Source organism: Chanodichthys erythropterus, chromosome 10, assembly GCF_024489055.1.
Source record: "Chanodichthys erythropterus isolate Z2021 chromosome 10, ASM2448905v1, whole genome shotgun sequence".
NCBI lineage: Eukaryota > Metazoa > Chordata > Actinopteri > Cypriniformes > Xenocyprididae > Chanodichthys > Chanodichthys erythropterus.
The window spans coordinates 51,366,248-51,388,754 of record NC_090230.1 but is presented as its reverse complement, the minus strand read 5'-3'; the positions used below and the strand labels follow the sequence as shown (position 1 = coordinate 51,388,754).

Below are 22,507 nucleotides of genomic sequence, written 5' to 3'. Positions count from 1 at the left end.
AAAATGGCGTGTTGCTGTTGGAAAGCAGTGTATGAGGAGCAGCTGCAATATGAACAAAACAAATTTTAACTCTCTCTGAGTGGTCAGATCTGCAGACACATTGAATGAGCAAGTGGGACAGTGCCACTCTGACCTTGAGCCACAACAATATCCACCAATATAATCAGATATATTAGTACATCATTAATTTGCAATGTGTAAGTGATTCACTCTCGATAAGAGTTATAGGGCAAACAAGTGGCTAGCCACAGGTGACTGACGTGTTGCATGACTCACCAGCATAGCCAACCATTTCATTTTACAGATGGCGAGAGACAGACGACAAAGTGGAGCACCTTCAGATTTAAAGTGGGAGAGGATGGAGCAAGCTGAAATGCCCAGCAAACAGACAAGGCTCAATCTGTGATTTATATTTCCTTGTGCTGCAGACAGTGTACCTAACCTCAATCCATCAGGGTTTCTTAAATTAATGTACCCACCATGTGACAACCCTCTTGCAATGGCCCCCTTAAGAAAAATAAACAGATATGCGTCTTTAACTTGAGTTTTGTCTTGTGCTGCACAAAAGCAGGCTCACATTTAATTGGTAAAAAAATAAAAAATAAAAATGAAATTAAGCCTGTGGCACATTTTAGACAGCTGCACAAGGGACTGTGATGAGAAATTATTTATATTCTTATGAAGTAAAATAATAATAAAAAACATAATAATAATTTGGCAATGAAACTCTTGGGGCTATCTGCAACTTTGACTGTTGGGAGATTGCGACTTTTGTTGTTAATGAACGAATTCAACATTTATAGGGAGGTGAAGTGCTGATTATGACTTGATTCTCCCCAAGGCTTTTTGATGTCAGATAAGTTGCAAAAGCATTGATAGCTGCCATTTGATTTCAGGCAGATACAAAGCATCTAAATTGTAAATGAAATAAATAAAATTACAAAGATGCACAAGAGTCACACAGGACACAAAAGAAAACATATGAAAATTCCTAGGCTGGTAGAAAGGTGCCTGGACAAAATTGACCATGTTTGTGTTTATGTTGCCATGACAATCAGCAAGCAGAACCCACACTACTGTTTTGAGAATATTCAGCCTACATAGTAATGTGTTTTGTTGTTTCATCTATTTATATTGCTCTAATTAATCTCTACTATCTTTAGTACAACTTGATGACTACACACTTAGAGTTGCTCAGCTCTTAGCTTTTAATGCTTTATCAACATTAAATACTCTCTAAATCATTTTTTTCTTTTTTCTTTTTTTTTTATTATTATTGTACCAAAGCTAATTAAAATGTTTAGAAAATATTTACTTTGTATCAAGTAGACAGTGTAGTCTTAGACCTGTTAAAGATGTACAAACCTGAAGATAAATATTTCTATTTGAATTCAATTAAATTTATCATGTGCTTTTTACCCAAGGACCATCCAGTGCCCACTTTGCAGACCCATTTTAAAAACCTTTGCTCTAAAAACCACAGGGGGAAAAAAATCAGACCATTAAAGGTGCCATCGAACGTTTTTTTACAAGATGTAATATAAGTCTAAGGTTTCCCCTGAATGTGTCTGTGAAGTTTCAACTCGAAATACCCCATATATTTTTTTATTTAATATTTTTTTTTTAACTGCCTATTTTGGGGCATAATTAGAAATGCATCGATTCAGGCTGTGGCCACTTTAATTCCTCACGCTCCCCGTCCCCAGAGCTCACGCTTGCCTTAAACAGCATAAACAAAATTCACACAGCTAATATAACCCTCAAAATGGATCTTTACAAAGTGTTCGTCATGCATGCTGCATGCATACATCAGATCATGTGAGTATAGTATTTATTTGGATGTTTACATTTGATTCTGAATGAGTTTGATAGTGCTCCGTGGCTAACGGGCTAACATTACACACTGTTGGAGAGATTTATAAAGAATGAAGTTGTGTTTATGAATTATACAGACTGCAAGTGTTTAAAAATGAAAATAGCGACCGTTCTCTTGTCTCCGTGAATACAGTAATAAACGATGGTAACTTTAACCACATTTAACAGTACATTAGCAACATGCTAACGAAACATTTAGAAAGACAATTTACAAATATCACTAAAAATATCATGATATCATGGATCATGTCAGTTATTATTGCTCCATCTGCCATTTTTCGCTATTGTTCTTGCTTGCTTACCTAGTCTGATGATTCAGCTGTGCACAGATCCAGACGTTAATACTGGCTGCCCTTGTCTAATGCCTTGAACATGGGCTGGCATATGCAAATATTGGGGGTGTACATATGTACATATAATGATCCCAACTGTTACGTAACAGTCAGTGTTATGTTGAGATTCGCCTGTTCCTCTGAGTTCTTTTAAACAAATGAGATTTACACAAGCAGGAGGAAACAATGGTGTTTGAGACTCACTGTATGTCATTTCCATGTACTGAACTCTTGTTATTCAACTATGCCAAGGTAAATTCAATTTTCCATTTGATGGAACATTTAAAGGGGTACTTCACTACTGGCAAAATGGGCTTTCAATAAAACTTGGCTGCCTATACAGTAAGCAGACAGAGAAAACAGAGGGAAAAAAGCCTGTTGGCTGTTTCCGAAATTGCATATTCTTTTGAGTAGGCACATATTTTTAATAAGTAATTACTTCACGACCATTAAAAAAGTATGTTCTATATAGTATGAATGTATGTAGTATGAATGTAATCTAGACGTGCTACATACACCATGTTGCCCTTATCACGTAACTTACCAACGTCCATTCACAAATCCTCTCCTATGGCCTCATGGGACATTAAAGTGTCCATCATATGCACACTTCAGAATCTAGCTGGTGAAGTAGGTCATCCAGGTACTTTTTGCTTACTCTTTTATGAGTACTGCGAATTCAGACACACCTCTTTTGTCACATACTGTTTTTCGCCTAACATACAGTATGCGATTTCGGATGCAGCCATGGTCTTCTCTTTTGCCAAATAAGTAGGAAAACTCGAACACCCATAATGCACTGTTGCCTTTCAAGACCACTCCCACCAGTCTGCTATGGATACACTTATCAGAGTCAAATACTGCCTTGCTTTAGTAGGAAATACTTCTTAGCAACCTTTTAGTCATAATGGTGTCGTCTTGTGTTATTGCCGGGTGCAAAAATTCAAAGAGTAAATGTTTAGTACTCGGTAGTGAGTAACTTTTTAGTTTCCAGTGAAGGATCCAGCACATTGTTGGCATTGGCTAAAGGCTGCAAAGAATCGTAAATACGGAAAGAATGCCGCAACAGAAAATACAGTGTTTTAGGCCAAACAGAGGGGAAAACTAAAACAGACTGCTGTTCTGTCAAAGCAAAACGCAGTATATCATACAGGTAAGAAAGCTGCTGCAATAATGTTACATTTTTACCATAATGCTGTTTAAAGAGTAGTAACCTTACATTAACTGTTCTGTTAATAACCCTATGTCACTGTCTGTTGGTGGGGATACAAAATGCAGAAGTATAATCTGTAGTTGTCATGAAAGCCCAGGAGCTGCCAAAAGTCTACTGCGTTTTACATCATCCTACATCATTGCTAAAAAATAAATGTGAATTTCTCTGTCAAGTAATACAGAGAATGAGAAAACATTGTTCATTTAAATATACTACAGACATTGTAACAATACCAAGCAGGTTGAAAATCGGCAGAGTTACTCTTTAACTTGCACATCCCTCTTGATCCCTACAGATGCAAAAAGTGAGCATACACAAGACATAAACATCACAAAATATGACTCCTTCACAAAAAAAACTGCATCAAGAATTTTACATAAGCACAAGCTCTTGTTGCCTCTTTTTTTCCTCCTCTCAAAAAAAAATTAAACTAAGGCAGAGTAGTGGGTGGTTTGGGTAGCATCTGACTTATCTGACACAGCCAGAGATAGCCTGGAGGGTGCCATGCTAAAGAGGCATATCCAAAAATTGGAGCTTGAATCAAGCAATACAGTAGGAGGTGATAGTACCTTTGCTTCAAACTAAAACAAAGCTTACCTACTCAAGAAGAAAACACCTCAACACAGGTCTTGTTTGAGAACACAGTACTGCAAGAGCGCAAACAACCGTGATTATGTGCGAAGAAATGCAATGTGAAAATCAAACTGAGAGCATTTTGCATGCATAAACCCCATGAGGAAACAGAGATCGTGGGAGCTAGCATATGAGGGTACACTACCTCAATGATAGAAGAGGAGTATGTTAGAATAACAGATGGAAAGTAGGGGGCTCTTGAGGATGCGAGGGGCATAGGCAAAGTAAATCATAAGTGGATCATTCCATTTGGGACGGTCTCAGGCGCCAGTGTTGAAAGGAGTGTTTACCACTCTGCAGCCCCTCGATGGAGGTATTAAGGAGCCCCACTTTAAAAAATAGGCCAGCTGTAAAGCGCCAACCGCTACTCTAGAAAAAGAGCCAGAGCAGATCACCACAATCTAAAAATTAACATCTGAAGTTTCACTGCCTTTCAGAGATACAGCAAAAATAATTACCTAGTACACTCTGCACGAAAACCCCAAGGTTTGCCAGAGAGGCTCAATGGTAAGTGCATCGTTCCTCAGTCGATGACTGCTTTGGTACCCTTGAGCAAGGCACTTAACCACTATAAGCTCCAGGTGTGCTGCAATATAGATAAATTTATGTTTCGACCCACTGGTTATGTCCAAAAGCAAAGGTAGCTGACCAGTCAATCAAAGTGTTAACATTTTATAAGAAGGTTACTGGTTTCAGACAGGACCAGGACCATTCAGAACTGATAAGATTAAGGTATCTTAGTAGAGAGTTTGTAAGGTGAAATATTGAATTTGGACACATCTTGGTGTCTTTCTAAAGTTTTGGGAACTGTCATTGTCCAATTGACCGTTCGCAAAGACCTCCCTCTTAGTTACTGTTGCTATGTCCAATAAGCCATACCGCTCTCACACCACACATCATGTTCTCATGCAATGAAAAATACATTGCAGAGCAAAGAGGACACTAACAATGCGTCAACAGACAAGACAGAGCAAGTTACTTTTGATATTTTTAAAAATGATAATTTTTAAAGAAATGAAAACAATAAATACCGTTTTGTGGCTCATTAATGTGTCCCGACAGATCACTGTAGCTCCCCATATCAAGTGGCTCGTAAACTGATCATCTCTTCTTATTAGTTAATTTATAGCATCAAATAAACATAAATGAACATCATAAGGAATGTTGTTTCAACCGCAGAAAGACACCATTTTCAAGTTCAAGTCAATCTTATGCTGCCTTCACGTGTTATTGGAAATGTGATAAGAGTGCAATTCGTGCACTTCATGTGCAATTTTTAGAAAACTCATATTTATGATAATTACGAGAGCATGTGAAGGCAGCAGTACTCCCCTGACTGCTTTGTGAGACATAAAGGCGGATTGGGCATTATGGTTGGTTAGATCGCCTGTCAATCAAACTCCCGGCAAAGGGTCAATTGAATGTGAGAAGAGTTGTTTTGTTAGACTGGGTAAACCCAGCCTGATCTGCCGGCGATTTGATTTCACCCGGCAACTCAGTCTGGAAACCTGTACATTCATTTCTGCTGCATCTGTTACACTTTTGCGGGAACCAATCACAGACTGGCTTATCCACCTTGCTCGCTATTGGCGGGTACAGAGCTCTTTCTATGGCTCTGGGCGGGTATAACATGATGACATCTCTCGCACGACCGTCAATCCAATTCCTTTTAACCTCTCAACGATACTAAATGACTTCTTTAGTTTAGCAAACAAATCGCTCGACTGGGTGTAAAAACCACTCACTTTCATGTTTTTTTGCACAACCTGCAAAAATCGCTCGATGCCATTGCCGCTTTTGCAAACCATTGATCAATGCTACAAACCAATACAAACTAAGCCTGTCTGGAGTTTTCGCATCGCTCTGCAAAAGTACGTCACCCAGATCGTTGATCTGATTGGTTGGAGGACTATCCAATTGCGTGAATAATGCTCATTGATCACGCCTCTTGTGCAGTAGGAAATACATAGCAAACTCCCCAGACCAATGTTCAATTTTAAATTGAGCTTGGTCTGGTGATAGCCAGACAATTGTTTTGTATGAATTGCAACTGAAATAACCTTCAGTTAAAGTAACCTAATTTTATTTGTTAATAAATTGACTGAAGCTAATTTTTTTAGAGACATCCTCCTAAATATAATGTGGATGTTAAAAGCTAAACCTGCAGAAGATAATATTGGATTAGAGAACTACAGCTAATGAAAATAAAATTCAAAATTGCATTTGGGTCCAAAGAATTGCAGGTGCCAGCAAAACTGCATATCAGCTTGGCACTATATTTCGAATAGTTCACAATGAGACCCGTGAGACCTTCAAGACACTGAGCCCTAGTCACAGGGAATAGTCATTACCTGCAAAACCACACTTGGTTATCTCACCATTCTGACAGGAGGCAGGCTGTAGTCCCAGGGCTCAGTTAAGTGCATGCTCCCAACAGGCCTTGGCGGCAGACAAGACATTGCAGACATTGAAATGATGCATGAAGGATTAGATGGCCGCCAGACAACACTTCCAGTGATGGGTTAGACATGTCATCCTCCCACTCTGTCCAGGGACAATGTTTTTCGACCTCATTGCCATTGAGATTGCTCTCTGAGCACTTCTCTTGACACAAAGCCACCCTAGTTTTGCTCAGAATAAGCGTTTCACATGAGCTTGCTCTCTTGTGAGTATCTTTCCTAAGATAAACAAAACATACATGATGAACCCCAAACGCCAATTAAAATTGAGATTGTCAGAGAGCCTGGGAAAAATCTAGAAGTGTTATCATTTTTGCTGATTAATTAGTGCAGATAACAGCCTATGTATCAATCAAATCGTCACCTTGGAATTATAAGGTTCTATCTGACATTTTTGTCCAAATTGAGTTATTCACATATTCTTGTTCTGTGACAACTTGTTTACATTATGTGATTTTTTTTTAAAGTTTTTTTACATTTCTTTTACTTTTTATTAAGAAAACAAAAAGGTTTCTAAGTTGAATTGAATGCAAAAACTTTTCAGCTCAATATCTCAAAACTGATCAGAATGCAGATAGAACCTTATAATCCCAAGGTGTAGAAATATTGGCAAAAAAATGCAATAGGATTTTTCTCTTTATTTTTTCTTCTTTTTTTTTTTTTTTTCTTTGTAAATAAATATGCCCTGACAGCATGCATTGCATCTACTTATAGTAAATAAGGGGGGGGGAACCTATTTATATCAGTGACTAAAATATAGGTAAGATGTATACATAAAAATATTAACTACATGAAATAGAGATATGAACATTTATATATACAACCATCAAGTTCATTTTAACCCTGTCTTTGATGTTGTTTCTAGAGAACAAGAAAAAAGAAAATCTAAATTTAATACCATAATACCAGGGATTTATAATGGCCAATATTGTTCTGAATCTATATTGTTCATGTATTGCTGTTCATATTTGTTGTAGGACAATATTTACTTTACAATGTAAATTTTCTAATGTGTTATATAAAACTGGATGTGAGTAATGTATATTTTGTTTTGCTTATCTGTAAGCCACTGGGGACCAATTTCTAAACAATCTCTGGTGTATGTTGGGGTTGTAGTTAAAAGCCAATATTGTGTACCAAATATTCTTTTTTTTTTTTTTTTTTTTTTTTTTTTACTTGATACTGGAAATGTTTGCACCTAAACATTTTTTTTTTTTTTAAATATCAACAGGTGAATTTAAAATCAGCTTTTTTTTCCACCTTAGTTATCAGTATTGGCAATCCCCAATATACCGTAGGATGAAGTTCTTGTAAAAACAGAATTCTGGCAATTATACCCACTTGACAAGCTGTCCGTCAAAAACATTTCTAACCATTGGAGTATAAATTTCCGAGACACGGCTTAAAAGGTCATTTCCCACATCACCTCTCCTTCCACAATGAAGGCTCTACTGTTCTCGTTTCATTTCCTCAACCTTCCCGAATCTGCCCTCTCCAAAGATAAAAAAGAACAGGTCACGATAAAAGAACCAAAGAGAAATGTAGTGACGCTTCGTGAGGGAGGTGAGATGACCTTGATACGCAAATAGACCATCTTAAAAAGAAAGAGAGACAGAGAAAAAAAACTAAAGTCACTAAAGATATTTATCATGCAGTGGGCCATTGGCAGGAAAGTAGATGGGTTCTGCTTCATTTAATTATAATCATCTATTAGAAATTATTTTTTAATTTTCCCAAAGCTGGTAGAATAAATGTTTTAAAGGAGGTTCTAGCTTTGTTCCTCAGAAGAGGTCATACAGGTTTGGAATGACATAAAAGTAAGTAGAAGATGAGAAGATTTTCATTTTTGGGTGAACAATCCATTCAAGCACAATGAACCTCTGCCTGAAAAAGGAATAAACAGCCGGTTAAGTTGACAACACCCTTTCTTTACATACGTATTTGCTGTGTGGAGTCTTGACATTTGAGGTTCTGCTAATTCTACCCTTGTGTCACTGCACTATAATCATAATCAGCGGTATTCTTCTGCTCAAAACTGAGCCTCTGAACGAGAAACATGCTCTAGCCCACCATGCAACGTGTACTTGAGAGGTGAGAGCTTCATGTGTGCCTACTGGGCCAAATGCCTGCTCAAGCCATGACATGATCCTAATCGACATGAGCACACGGGAGGGCTCAAGCCCAGGGCCGTGGGCCAGACACTGAACACAATGACCAGCTCTCCCATTCCAGCATCTCTGAGCGCCTTACAAACAATGCCCGGTCAGGAAAACAAGCCCTCGATATCAGTCCACAGCTGTGCTTTTGTCTCTCTCTCCATCCGTCAGAGACACACCACGCAGGCTTAGACACCTACGCCGTTGCCTCTGCTGCCCTCTGTGACGGAAAGAGCTTGTTTATCACACCGAAGCATATTGCCGATGTCCTCGCAAGGCGAAGAGAGAAAGAGAGAGACAGGAAGATAGAGAGACGGACACAAGAAAAGGGAACGAAAGAGAAACAGAACAAATAGAGGCTGTGAAAAAGATGAATAGAGAAAGAGTAGCAAATAAAGCGAGAGAGAAAGGACAGTAAAAATTGCTGAGATAGAGAGTGGGAGAGAGAGAAATGGAGTGAATGCATTGGAAAGCACATAATGGAGGGGACAGAGGCTAATTAAGGAAGGCCGGATTAATTAGGCTTTCAGTCTGCTTGCCTCTCATTCTCCCACTGTGTTTCCTGCCAGCACCACCCTCCATCCCCTCATAAAACACGCCGCATTGTTGTTGGACGGATTTTAGGTCTCTAGTCTTTGGAAAGTACACAAGTCTATAATTTCCAGTGGGAATGTAACTTGGTTACCTTTGTGGGCAAATGCAAGGTAAGGCTGGGCCGTATGATGGCCGTATAATGTGTGAAACATGCTATACCACTTATACCAAAAAGTATCCACAACGTAATTAAAAAAATCTGACATCAAGCGGAAAATTATAGCCTGAGGCAGCAAGTTTTGTGTTTCGCTCCATGAAGTAGTTAGTGATTCCAGCCCTAGCATCCAACAATTTTCAAATTAAAAAATAATAATAATTATAATAAATTCAGTTAGAGATGCACAGATAGTAACATTTTGTCTGATACTGATGAGCTGAAGCTGATAAAATTAACTGATAAATTATCAATTTTAAAAATGTATTATTTTGTATTGAATTATAACTAAAATAATTTAATAAAAAGTAGTTTACAGTTCAGTACAGTATGAAAATGATGTTGTTAAAGATTAACTCAAAGTAATCAAAATGTAAACATAGGGGAAATGAGCATATACAATTAAATATCCGATATCAGTTGATACATACACACACACAAGCACGCATGCACACACAAACCACTACTCCAATATAAAATAACTCAAACTGTGATATAAGATTTTAGTTATACAGTAGGGCTGCACAATTAATCAAATTTCTAATCACGATTACGATTACGAATGCCACGATTTCATAATCATTCAAAGGCATGATTAGAAAGAAAAATATCCACTTACATTATTCTGTGTTTAAGAGGTGTGTTTAGAGCATGTTACGTTGCGAGAGGCGAATCACGACTACCTCAGAATGTAAAAGGTTTAACCTAGCACAAAAGGAGTTACAAGTAACGTAGGTGTTCGCTGATATGTCGAACGCACGCGAAACAGCAGCACCCGCCATTTTTAAAAAGCAGTGTACACAGCCTATATATTTACTCCACAAACTATTAAAAATCTACAAACATGAAAAACAATGATAGGACCTCTCAACCTTACGCTAAGGAGAAAATCCAGAGAAACTCTGAGCAGACCAAGCTAAACATGATTATGTATTTCTGCTAAGCTAGTGACATTGGGCATCAACGACACGGAAAAAGCTAATACTATGTATAACAGTTATATCTAATAATGATTTAGACAGGACTGTTAAACAGATTGTAAACTAATGAAGACAAAGAATGCGAGCACTGTGTGCTCAGGATCTGTCTGAACTCTTCTCAGTGGTGCAAAATAAGTAACAACAAGCGCAGTTTGTTCCTAGGGGAACATTAGTTCTCGGGGAATCACACTGGTGGCTAGTTCCTATATCTTTGTTCCAAGAACAACCCGGTGCAAAAGCCCATATTATTATACGTGCATATGTTGACTATTTTTTTATTATTATTTAAAGAAGAAACCAATGCATAGTTGACATTTGAGGTTTAATGCTATAGAAAAACAATAAAAAAATTCAGGAAGAGTGTTTTCAGCTTGTTTTTGTTGTTGTTGTTGTTGTTGTTGTTTTTTGTTTTTTTTTATACAAAAATATGGCATGCAGTTGCTTCAAACAATGGTATAAAGATATTCAATACATCAATCAATGATGATCATAATCAATAATCGCAATTACAATTTCAAGGGAATAATCAACAATTATGATTTTTGTCATAATCGTGCAGCCCTATTATACAGTAATTAATTATCATTTACTTCCTTATGTTCGCAAATTTTTTTTTTAGATTTAGATTTAACTTTATTGTCATTGTGGTATCTTGGACATTTAGCATGGACTGTTTACATTGTATCAGTGCAAAACGTGATGTGTGCTCACTTCACCAATCTAGTGAAAGAGTACTAAAGATTTATGGGAGTTCAGATGTGAATAATCCATTGAATTACTGCCACTTTTCAGCCAAGGGTGCCTGCACTCCAGCAGACTGTCATTTACAAAAGCTTCAAAACAACATCTATGTTTTAAATAGACGACTTGGACCAGCCCCCATACAATCCAATTAGGCATCAAATCATTCCAACTCTATTTTCATAACACTGAGTTACAAGAGGCCATCTGGGACACAAAACAACCCTCTCTCACAATCCCAAATATGCCCCCCCCCCACCCCTAAAAAACACTCTCTTTCTCAATGGCACTGGATTCATGAGCAGACATGAGGGGCCACTTTTACAGCAAGAACCCTCATTGGTTCTTTTCCACCTCCCTGTTCGATGGAGCAAACTATGAGGACCCTTCAGGCCTGTTCACTATGCAGGATTCTTGGCCAAAAATGACAGACACTGATGGGCATAAATATTTATCAGGTGCCAAAGCTTTGCCAACCTGAAGATACTGGGACAAAAAATCAGAAGGGTTGGAGAAAAAGTGCGGTTAGCCATTTCATGATGGTTGACGTCGAGGCTCGTTGTCAGAAAGTCATTCTGAGGGGGAGGCTGGAATGCCCTTGTGCCAGGCTGCAAGCTCACGTTTATGATAATCCCAATAAATTATAATGAACTCTGCAGACACTAAAAAGCATGATTTGTGCTAAATTAAATGAGCTATGACTCTCAGGTCACAGAATCTAGAAGAACAGATTCATCTCAACCCTTCTATCGCTTCTTTTACTATCAGAGAAGATTCTCTTCTGCTGGACTCATGCAGTAGGGGAAAGTGGGGTAAGCTGTGCCACTTAAACTGTCCTCTACTCAAAGAGAAATGTGCTAAAGGTGCAATTAATACTTCTGATAATATTTCAGGATGTATGATATCAACTGAAATTAGAGGAACACATCTATAATAGAAACAGACAGAGAAATTTGACTTTACAAGAGAGAGAGAAAGTGGTCCAATGACAACTTATCCCAAAAAGATGTCAAGGGGTACAAGTCGAATTTACAGTTCAAATAAAAACATGGAGATTAAGAGAAAATATTTAATATTAAACGTTAAAATTGTGCAATAATATAAAATTAATTTAGAAAATGTGTAGGCAATTTACTTAATGTAAAGAAATTAGTCAAATTTTGAGTCAGTTTTCTGAACAGCTGTATACATTATACCATTTTTAAACAAGACAATGACAAAAACATCAAACATTATTGCTTGATTAAGGGAGCCACACGCCTTACCCACTCACAAACCCTGTATCACTCTCTCAATCATTTGACTTAACAATAGTTTGCCTTTTTTGATCAGTGAGCACATTGGACTAATTGTGTGTGCATTTTTTCTACTATACCTTTCTCTCCCTAGTTTAATACAGTTCCTATTTTTTATTTCATGAGCCCGTTCTGAACTGCTAACCAGATTTGTGGTTGGAACGTTAATCTCCAGCACACACTTTTGTCTGTTGGGGGGGGGGGGGGGATTAGTCCATTTTCATTATTTGCAGGGGTCAAAGGTACTGTTCAACACCAATTTGTTAACTAAAATTTGTTGAGTCTAATGATGATTAATGCCCTTGTTGTAGGCCTTCCACTGTTGCACCGAAGCAAAGTTCTTGTTCTTTTTTTTTTTTTTTACAAAAGCAATTAGAGCCATTTTAAATCCACAAAACGAATCACAGGCTGACAGGTTAAGCTTTTAATGCAAATGTGACAGCAACATAATGTACAATACGACAAAATGTGATGGTACTGGCCTAATTGCTCACAACTAAGAAGAATTAATATTAAATGAGATGCCTTCAAAAACACGCTTGATGATTTCAGCGCCTCCATGCATAAACATATACATACATAGACGATATCCCCAATGGGCCTGGCAGTGTAATGCCTCATTTCTGCACTCATGTGAGTATTTTATGATTTATGAGAACATGTAATGAGGTAAAGACCGCAAAGTAAGGATAACTAATGGATTTGGTGACAACTCCCAACAATTACAATAATAAGTGTTGGAAATGGAAGACTGTGTGACCTATTATAAATGACAAGTAGTTTTTAAATATTTAAATTTTAATTGGATTAACCAAAAATAATAATTAATGACTACAAAAGCAAAAAAAAAATAGTCTACTATAGCACGGTGACTGTTCAGTAAAACAAAGTTCCTCACCTAAATAAATGGATTGAATGGGTACTTCATCCACATTTGAGCCTTTATGAGTTCTGACGATAAAGACCTTCAGTTGATCTAAATCGTTCAAAGAAGACATGGGATCTTGGCATTATATTTTACCATGAAAGGTGTCCAAAGCGCATTTCAGTTTAATGTAGAACCTCTCTCAAGGTGAGGTCAGAGGACACTTCTCAGCAGTCTCTTCCACACCTTTATGCCATTTGTGATTCGCAACAGAAGCGATGTAAGGAATGAGAAGAACACTGGTTTTCAAGACAGGAGCAATCTGAACTGTGTGTTTGAATCTAGTCTTTTGGCTTGATGTGAAAAGCCCGTAAATCAGGTGCGCGTGTGGAATACCAAATCACAGGAGAGAGAATAGAACTCATCAATCATGGGTGACGTGCGCTCTGCTGCACGGGAGGGAAGCCAAACCACATTAGTGTTGATGCAGCAATGCTGTGGTATGGTGGACGGTAGGGGAAAAAAGGAGGCAAACAATTCAGAATTATAGACTATTAATGGAAAACCTTATGGAAACAGGTCAAGTAAGTGACCTCAACATGAGGAATTGATGATTATGGACTTGACGGGTCACACTAAACTTTGGCCAATAGTTAGCAAGGTCTAAACAAAGAGGTGTTTAACACCTGTAGAAAGCGCCATTACCATGTCAATTCATCTCCATGCATTTCAAAGAAGCTAAATGCATGGATCACTTTATGCTTTCAAAAGTCCACCAAAAACAAACTGAATATTGGCACAATATCTACTGTAACATTTTTTTATTTATTTTATTATTATTATTTACAAATAAATAAGACATTTTCTATAATATAATGAAATATTTCGAGATCTTTTGGAATAACCAACAATGGACGGAAAAAAGAAAAAGAAAAAAACTTTTACTGCCGCATGGTGAAGTTACAGCATCTTCCAGCATGGGCTAATTAGGTCATTCTAACATGTCAAACCTTGACCTGTTGGTCAAGCAATAGGTGTACACCATGAGACAAACTGTTTTCTTCTTTCAGTTGTTCTTTCTTGTGTTGCCAAGACATATCATCATAAAGGCAAAAAGGGTCACATGCTATGTAAGAGACTTAGGGATTTGCTCATAATAAAGAAAAAAAGTTTGTTCCTTGACTTGGGGAAATCGCAAGAGAAAAACATGCCAATCTGCTGGACTCTGATGTGCACCTCTGATCTCTCAAAAATGCTTTGAGGCGGCAGATCAGAGAACCAACAGAGGCCTGTGTGGAGAGGTCAACGTTGCTGTCAGGATGTCATTCTGTGTGCCTTTGTGCTCTCACCCACCTTTATAGTCTTCTCTTCCTGCGACTTGATTTGGCATACCTGTTTACCATCATGCCAATCGGCCTGCTAGCATGTCTACCTGCCTTTCTTGTTTCACTTAGGCCTGTCTTGCTAGCCACCAGCACATACGCCCTATTATGGCTCTGCCAGAGGCACTGTCTGCCTTCAATGACACCTTACTGCACTACTGACAGATTTCTTATCCCGAAGGAGTAAAGGTAGCAGCTGCCCCTTGGGAAAAGCATGAACATATGTAAATATGGTGAAGCATACAAACCACACACAAAACCAGCCCCTTAAAGTGCATCTATTGACCCCAGCTGCCAATACACGCATGTCAGCGGAGTCCTGAGTGACACACTGAGAAAATTAGTATTTTGTAAATTGGAACTGCAGATTGTGCTGAAGTATAAAAGTGGTGATCTAAAATGAGGGAAAGATGATTCAAGAGGCAAAGATTAATGTGAAGCAAAGATAAGAGGCTAAAAAAATAGGTATGAACTGATACACGTAGAAGAAGTCAAAAAGAGCCCTTGGAAGACAAAGTGGGGGTGTCATTAAAGACATTTTCATAGCCCCGGGAAGATCACTAGAAGAAAAAAAAAAAAGAGAGAAAAAAGAGAAATAGTGCTGTTTCACTGAGCATGGCTCAAATAGTGTTGAAACAACCAATAAGTATATAGGAGTCAGGATTAGAATGATGGTTAGGAGGTTTTTTTCATTAGCAGGATGTGTTTGAAGTTCCCCATAGACAAAACCATTCCATTTTGGTCTTGGGAGTAGTTGAGCGTACATATTTTAATGAGGACAAATAAATTATTGTGACACAGCAGCTTTTTGAGGGAGTTTGTTATCCTGTGATTACTATAGCTGAATTTTTCAAAGAACCACAAATCTCTATGGGATAAAAGAACAAGCAAGTGCCTGCCTGACAGAGCATAATTAAAACCACCCTATCACCTTCAAAGAAATGCCTACCAGGTAGAAGAAGGTATTGCAGGTAGATATGTATAAATGCATTATGTTATAGCCCAGAATACAACTGCTCCTAAAAGATGAAATCAAATGAATTAACAGGACACCTCAAATATGAACTAACAAATCAATATGTAATTGTAAATTAACACCTTGTCCGAGGTTAAACAAATTGCATACTGTGCCAAAAACATTTTAAAAAATTGTGTCCCTCCTAAAATATCTCCCTGCCAGAATCATATCCCTCCCACGCATTTATCCAACAAAAACAAACCCCTAAAAATGGCATCAAAAGAGCACAAGAACAGAAGGAATTTCTTAAAAGCAGCTAAAGAACTGACCTCTTTTCCCACCAAACCCAGTGGATTGTAAGTTGAGGTATGGAGTCTTACCTCACATTCTCTGGAGCCAGAGATGGTGTAGGTGCATGGCCCAGTACCATTGACTAGCACATCTGTGCCCTCTGTGTTATTAGGCTTGTAGTCCACATAGTACTCCTGCAATGGTGTGCTGAGTGTGCGCTCTGTCTCCCGTGACTTTTTCCGACGTTTGCGAGCTGCAGCCGAGTTTTCCTGCAGCTGCTTTACACTGCTTGGGTAGCGCTTCCATGAGACATAAATTACCAGGAGGATCATGGCAACTGACAGGAAAAGGGCAACACTTCCTGCCACTATCTTGTGGAATGATACTGGTTCGAAGTCTTGCTCAGGTGGTGGGACAGCGGGCTGAGAAGGTGCTGAAGAGGTGGTACCTTCCAAGGATGTCCCCTGGCCCCCTCTGCTATCTCCAGATTTAAGAGTCGGGATGAAAGAGCTGGCTGGGGGCTGTGCAAAGGCGACAAAAGGGGTAGAGGGTGCAATTACGGTTGATGGCGTAGCAGGGGGAATCATGCAAACTCTATTGGCATCAACTGCATCCATAACCTTTTCCCCCTGAACTTCTTTGGGAGATGCACAAATCATATTAATCTCTTTGTTTCCACGGAAGGTTCTCAGCCAGGCCACTAGTGGACACACAACTGGCCCACAGTCCCACATGTTTCCTGCCAGACTAATTGCAGTCAGAGAGGTCCAAGCATCCACAGCTTCTTGAGACACATTGACAAGCTTGTTTGAATCCAGGTTAAGTGTCTGCAGATTCGGCATGGCCCGGTACACTTCTGCATCTATCTCCTGCAGGTCATTTCCTGAAAGGTCTAGCTTCTGCAGTGATGTCCAGGTCCACGTAAGGCCTTCACTCATGGTTCTAATGCGGTTCCACTGTAGGTAAAGAGCACGCAAATTATAGAAGCGTGGGAAGTTGAAAAAGTTGATTTTGGAGAACTGGTTATGCTCAATATGCAGCTCAGTTAGCTTCAGCAGGCCAGACATTGAATTGCGAGTAATGCTGCGCAGACGGTTGTAGCCAAGGTCAAGGAACTCAAGATTACGGCAGTCCTGAAAAAGACGAGAGGGGAGATTCTTAAGGGAGTTGGAGCGCATGTGCAAACTGAGTAGCTTACGCAGTCCCTGGAACTGCCCTGGCTGCAGAGCTTGTAGCTTGTTATAAGAAAGGTCCAGGTTTCTCAAGTTTGGTACCAGGTGAAATGTGGTGTTATGAAGAAGTGTTATCTTGTTGGAGCTCAATATTAGCTCTTTGAGCCTCCGTATCCCTTGAAAAGCACGTGCATCCACATTGGCAATGTAGTTGTGGTCCAGGTACAGCCAAATGAGCTGGTTGAGGCCAACAAATTGTCCAGCCTTTAGGCTTGCCAAGCTGTTATACCGCAGGGACAGGCCTTGACAGCCACCAGAGAGGTTCTTGGGAACATCACGGAATGCACTAGACTCACAGTATACAATCTTTCCATCACATCGGCAGCTCCGAGGGCAAGGTCGCTCACCAAAGCAAGGGGTGGCAGAGAGCCATGCCTGCATTAGCAGTGGCACCATGAACCAGCGGTGCCTCATGGCAAAGCCTGAAATGGAAAAAGAAAAGAACTGTCAAAAAAAACGATTTACTTCCTGAATGTACAAATAGAGTTTAAGAGAGTTTAAAACAGATACAGCAGATTCACTCTCTCTGACAGAATATCTCTCTCACTTGTTTGGCACAGATTAAATTGTGATCCTATTAGGATGCTGTGATGTATTGCGACGTGTTGAATCGTGAAATGTGCATTGTGATGTGCATCATATTGTGAGGTACTTGATAACACCCAGCCCTAACTGTTAAGCAGTTTCAAAGCAGAGATTAAGACGATTAATGAGAGAAGAAATATTGTAATTGTTCTGTGATTATAAACCCTTGAAATATTACATTTATACAGCAATGTGATACCACACAGGACCCAATTAACAGTGGTGATTGTGCAAATCAATCCAGTCATGCCATGTTGTTTAATTCTTCTCTCTGGCAATGGCAAACATGTCTGTCTTCCAATAAGCTTGGACATGAGCCCACTACAGTATGAAAGGAAATGTCCTGAGAGATATGCCTCGGCCATCCTATTAGTCCCTAATTATAATCTAAATCATTGTCAGTCAACCAAATCATTTATATTTGCCTGGCTGTTCAGTGACTCTGTTACCAGCCTTTGTCCATCTTTCCTTAATACACAAAGAAAGGCCTATGTGTTGTTCTTGTCAAAACAAATGGGAGGTTTGAGAGAGGCATAATATCAGCAGTGAGTTCACAACTAAACATTGGCTCAAGAGGTTAAAGGTCTGGCCAAAATAAGTATGATCTTTATGTGGAGGTCTTGGCCGAAGCCTGGACATTTTAAAGTAATGGGATTTTATCAATTGTGCTGTGTCTTTCTGGCCTTCATGCCCACACCGTGTTGCTGTAAAAGGGTTTCAATTCCATCCCTGATGCAACTTTTAAAAATCTGGCTAGAAATAGCATTCTGAAATGAAGTTCCTAAGGCATTATCTGTCTGTATGAGACAACTAATGTGGCACATTATGACACATAATATTGTCATAACAAGAATTCAAAAAATTGATTATGAAATATCAAAACATACATTTAGCTTGAAGGGAAAACTATAGCAAAACCATCCAAACAAAAGAAAAAAGAAAAATGTGCATGAAACTGAATGGCTTTTCAGAATCTATACTATGTAGTAATTCTACCAGATTTTCTACTCATCTTAACTGCATTTAACGGCTTATCAGGACCAAACATTTAAATGGTCAAGAGCATTATTAATGTACATCCTGATTATAATATACTGTGACCTCAAAAATGTGTACACTTAAGTTACATCTATCTATAAAAACAATTTATTAAAATAAACCATCTTCTAAACAAATGTTGGTAGATCTCGGATTTAACTACACATTTTTTAGCTATTTTTGCAAAGAGTTTTAAATTAACTGATCTTGATGCAATTATTGGTGAATGTATTATTTCAGTTCCACCAAGCTGACAACCAGAAAATGTCTGAATAAATGTCTTAATTTTGAAAAGCATCTCTTGTTATCATGTAGAACCTAAAAAATGTCACTTGGTTTGATATTTTCTAATGTGATACATTCATACATTTCTGCATGTGGCTTCAGTGTTCACTGATTGTGATTAACAACAACAATCACAAAAACAAAGCACAGAGGTGCTGATGTCCATGAGCGTACACTTGCCAACAACTGAAGCACAAGCAGGCTGCAGTACAATAAAGTAATTACGTCACTGGCTTCCATTCATACTAACCAGACAAACAGACTGTATCAACTTAATGACATTTGCTAATGAAATGATCCTGATAAAGTTAATGATCCAAGTGAAGTCTAATGAAAATTAATTTGTAACAAACTTGCTCTGCCACTTTTCTTATTTTAGATGCAACTACACTTTTTCTTCTCTTGGTAAAACTGCTTTTGCCTCTGTATAGGCCTACATACCCTTCACAGTGATGCTCCAAAATTTTGCCAGGTTGGTTATTTTATGTTTGCTGTCAAGATCTCCCACTACAGTGCCGCAAAGCAGCAAGCATAGCTCATCATTTTATGAGCTGTGGAAGGCCATCTCGCCGCACGCTGCTAACGAATAACAATCAGAGCAGGTCACATATCTGTCAAATAGCCCCTGTAAAATGATTGAAAGCACATCCATAATCAAGTACACTCTAATGTGACCATGAGAAGGTCTGTGACTTAGTTAATTGCAGTGCTTATTTAAATAATGAGAAATCATCAGAATCATGTAAGAAATATAACTCTGGTAAATATCTATACATACTGTAAGCATGCAGAATGCATCTTTTAATAAACACAAAATTAAATGCAGTTTAACACTGCAAAAGTCACACTGTTAACACTGATGGAATGCAATGATTATTTGCTTTTCTGTAAAAAAAAAAATACAATCTATGTGGCTTCACCTTTCTTTGATGTAGAAATAAGTCCAGTTGCTCAAACAAACAAATTATGCAAACTGAACAACTATACAATAAGCCTTCCAAGCATTGTATGCACACTTACATTGAAAAATATCTGTACACACGACAATGCATGCACATAATGTGCACCTTTTCCAATATCACATAAATCTCTGAAAGAATATTAACTATTGCTATATGATCTCCACTATCAATAATGCATGGGCACACTCTGAGAAATTGCCTTGCTGCCAAAAATTAGGTTCAATTAGCGTTCCAGTGTTAATCAATGAATTGGCATCAGTCTGATATTTAAATCAGTGTGAAATAAAGAATAGAGATAAGCCGATAATCTGACCAATATTTTTACCAATATTCACACTTTCTAACTTAATTGGTTGTCAGGTCTATGGATGAATGGCACTGTTGGATCACAATTGAAAAGCACAACAGCATTTACAGTTAAAATAAGTTATTCCGTCTATTGTCTGGACACTCAACTTTGTATAGTCATTTATTCTCAAATGAAAAATATCTAGCTTAACGATTACGCGTGGTATTATAGTGGTAACGAGACTTTACCACTATAGTCCAAACCAAAGATTCAAATGAATTTGCCACCATCTAGATCACCAAACATAAATATAATGGCAGAGTATTTAACAGCAGTAATATTTTACACTAATTTTGTTATAAATACTTGTTATCAAATTATTTTAGATATTATATGACAATATATTATAAGTAGCAGCAGAAATAAATAAAATTGAATACATAATGTATTTTTGTTGTAGTAGAATGGTCATTTAGATGTTATTGTGACAAAAAAGTCAAAGATCAGTTAGCAGACACCCAATTATATAGCCTATACTAAAAAAAAATATATATATAAATAAAAAATAAAAACTCTGTGTCGACCATAAAAACATCGAATAAATGCCCACCGAATAAATGATAGACGGATACACTTGACTGTACCTCAACCGACTCATACATGTGAACTGAAGTGAATGCAGGGTCAGATGTGAAATATGCATGATTATCAAATGCGAGATAAATCAATATATGTAAATGATATGAATACATGCACAAATATGCATATAATAAACATGTTATGTGAATGAGAGTAGCCTACATGCGATCTCTTTTGATTTAAATGCATATTCACCGTTTTTCATTTATCACGATGAAAAATAATTAAACTGCAGAAAATTCCCCCCTAATTTATCACCATAAATCATCTACAGTGGTTTCCATGTTCACTTAGGTCCGAGTGACAATAGACAAACTTACCCATCACCGCGTCTCAGTCAACTCCTCGCCACAGGTTTTTACAGCTTTCTACCGTTCGAGACCCGAAACGGCATGGCACGCGCTCTCTTCAGATGGTTCGGTTCTTCCACACGCGCACGTTCCCGCCTGTAGTCCTCCACCGCAGAGCAGACGCGGGAAATCTTCAGTCTCTCCTGACTGACCACTGACCATATCTTTCCATTCCCCTCAAAACAATTTTTTTCATAATAAACATCCACTCGAACAGAAAGAATCCATTTTAATCCTAAAATTTTAGCTTAAGTCACAAACAGAATCGAAGACGCGCGATTCCAAATCCAAGTTATCTACCACAAGTCAAACTTATGGAAATCCCAGCAATCCCCTTCCGCCTCAGTATATTCCATCGCAGCATAATGCGCAAACACTGTCTTTCCCGAAAGGATGATGCTTACCGTAGATTAATCCGTGGATATTTTATTTATAAATGAAAATGGTGATGTTTAGGAGATTTCAATCCAGTCCAAAATTATTGCACTCAGAGAATATTGTTTAGAAGTGTCCTCCACTCCATCGGGAATGTTTCTCCTCTCCTGTACAGTTCCCGACAGTACAGAGATGCAGCAGGATTGTGAGCGGTTAACCACAACCGCCTGTCGCACCATAACTTTGTCAGACAGAATCCGAATGCCCTCTTCTGGCGAACTGACATCTCCAACAGCAATCTCTTCTCCTCTCATTTCACACACACACACTCGATATTTCCAGAGGAAAACGAGTGGGTGACACAACAAGTCTATTAGATCGACTAACATAAAAAAAGAACAAGCAAACAATCCAGAGATGTCTAGCTATTTCTTGGCCAAACAACAAATCATCACAAATCTCAAAATCTTTTATGTAGCCAACACTGCTTTTATGTTCCTTTTGAAGTTTTAGATGCTTTATGCGAAAATAAAGGAAAACAGAATGTGGAAATCTTCAATTTTATTTAGTCGAAATATGATTGATTTATGCTTCTTTCTTTCAGCTGCAAATTATTCATATTAGGTGAGTAGGCCTACTTAATGATTTATCTGTTTATTTTAGCATTCTCGTGCTGCCACGGGGGTTGTTGGGAAATTTTTTTTTTTTTTTTTTTTTTTTTAATAGGCTATTTATTTATTTGATTTGGTTTAAACGTTATGTTTGGAATAGGCATATACATAAATACTTAAATTCGACATATTAAAGTTGATATGAAATGGATG

The 22,507-nt window shown here is 38.1% G+C and overlaps 1 protein-coding gene across 6 annotated transcripts in view; it reads right to left on the bottom strand.

The window, feature by feature from the left end:
* Nucleotides 1-21,867, bottom strand: part of LOC137028822 (leucine-rich repeat transmembrane neuronal protein 4) — a 117,860-nt gene extending 95,993 nt beyond the window's left edge. For 5 of the 6 annotated variants that reach the window (XR_010896203.1, XR_010896205.1, XR_010896204.1 and 2 more), the window contains exons 1-2: nucleotides 21,279-21,867; nucleotides 16,018-17,582 (exon numbers count right to left, since the gene is read on the bottom strand). Coding sequence is in view for 3 of the 6 variants with exons in the window: in XM_067398096.1 (XP_067254197.1) it covers nucleotides 16,018-17,582; nucleotides 21,279-21,282 (1,569 nt within the window). In the remaining 3 variants the exon portion in view is untranslated. The remainder of the gene's footprint in view (nucleotides 1-16,017; nucleotides 17,583-21,278) is intronic. The other variant, XM_067398094.1, reaches the window with a different exon arrangement.
* Nucleotides 21,868-22,507: the final 640 nt, after the last annotated feature.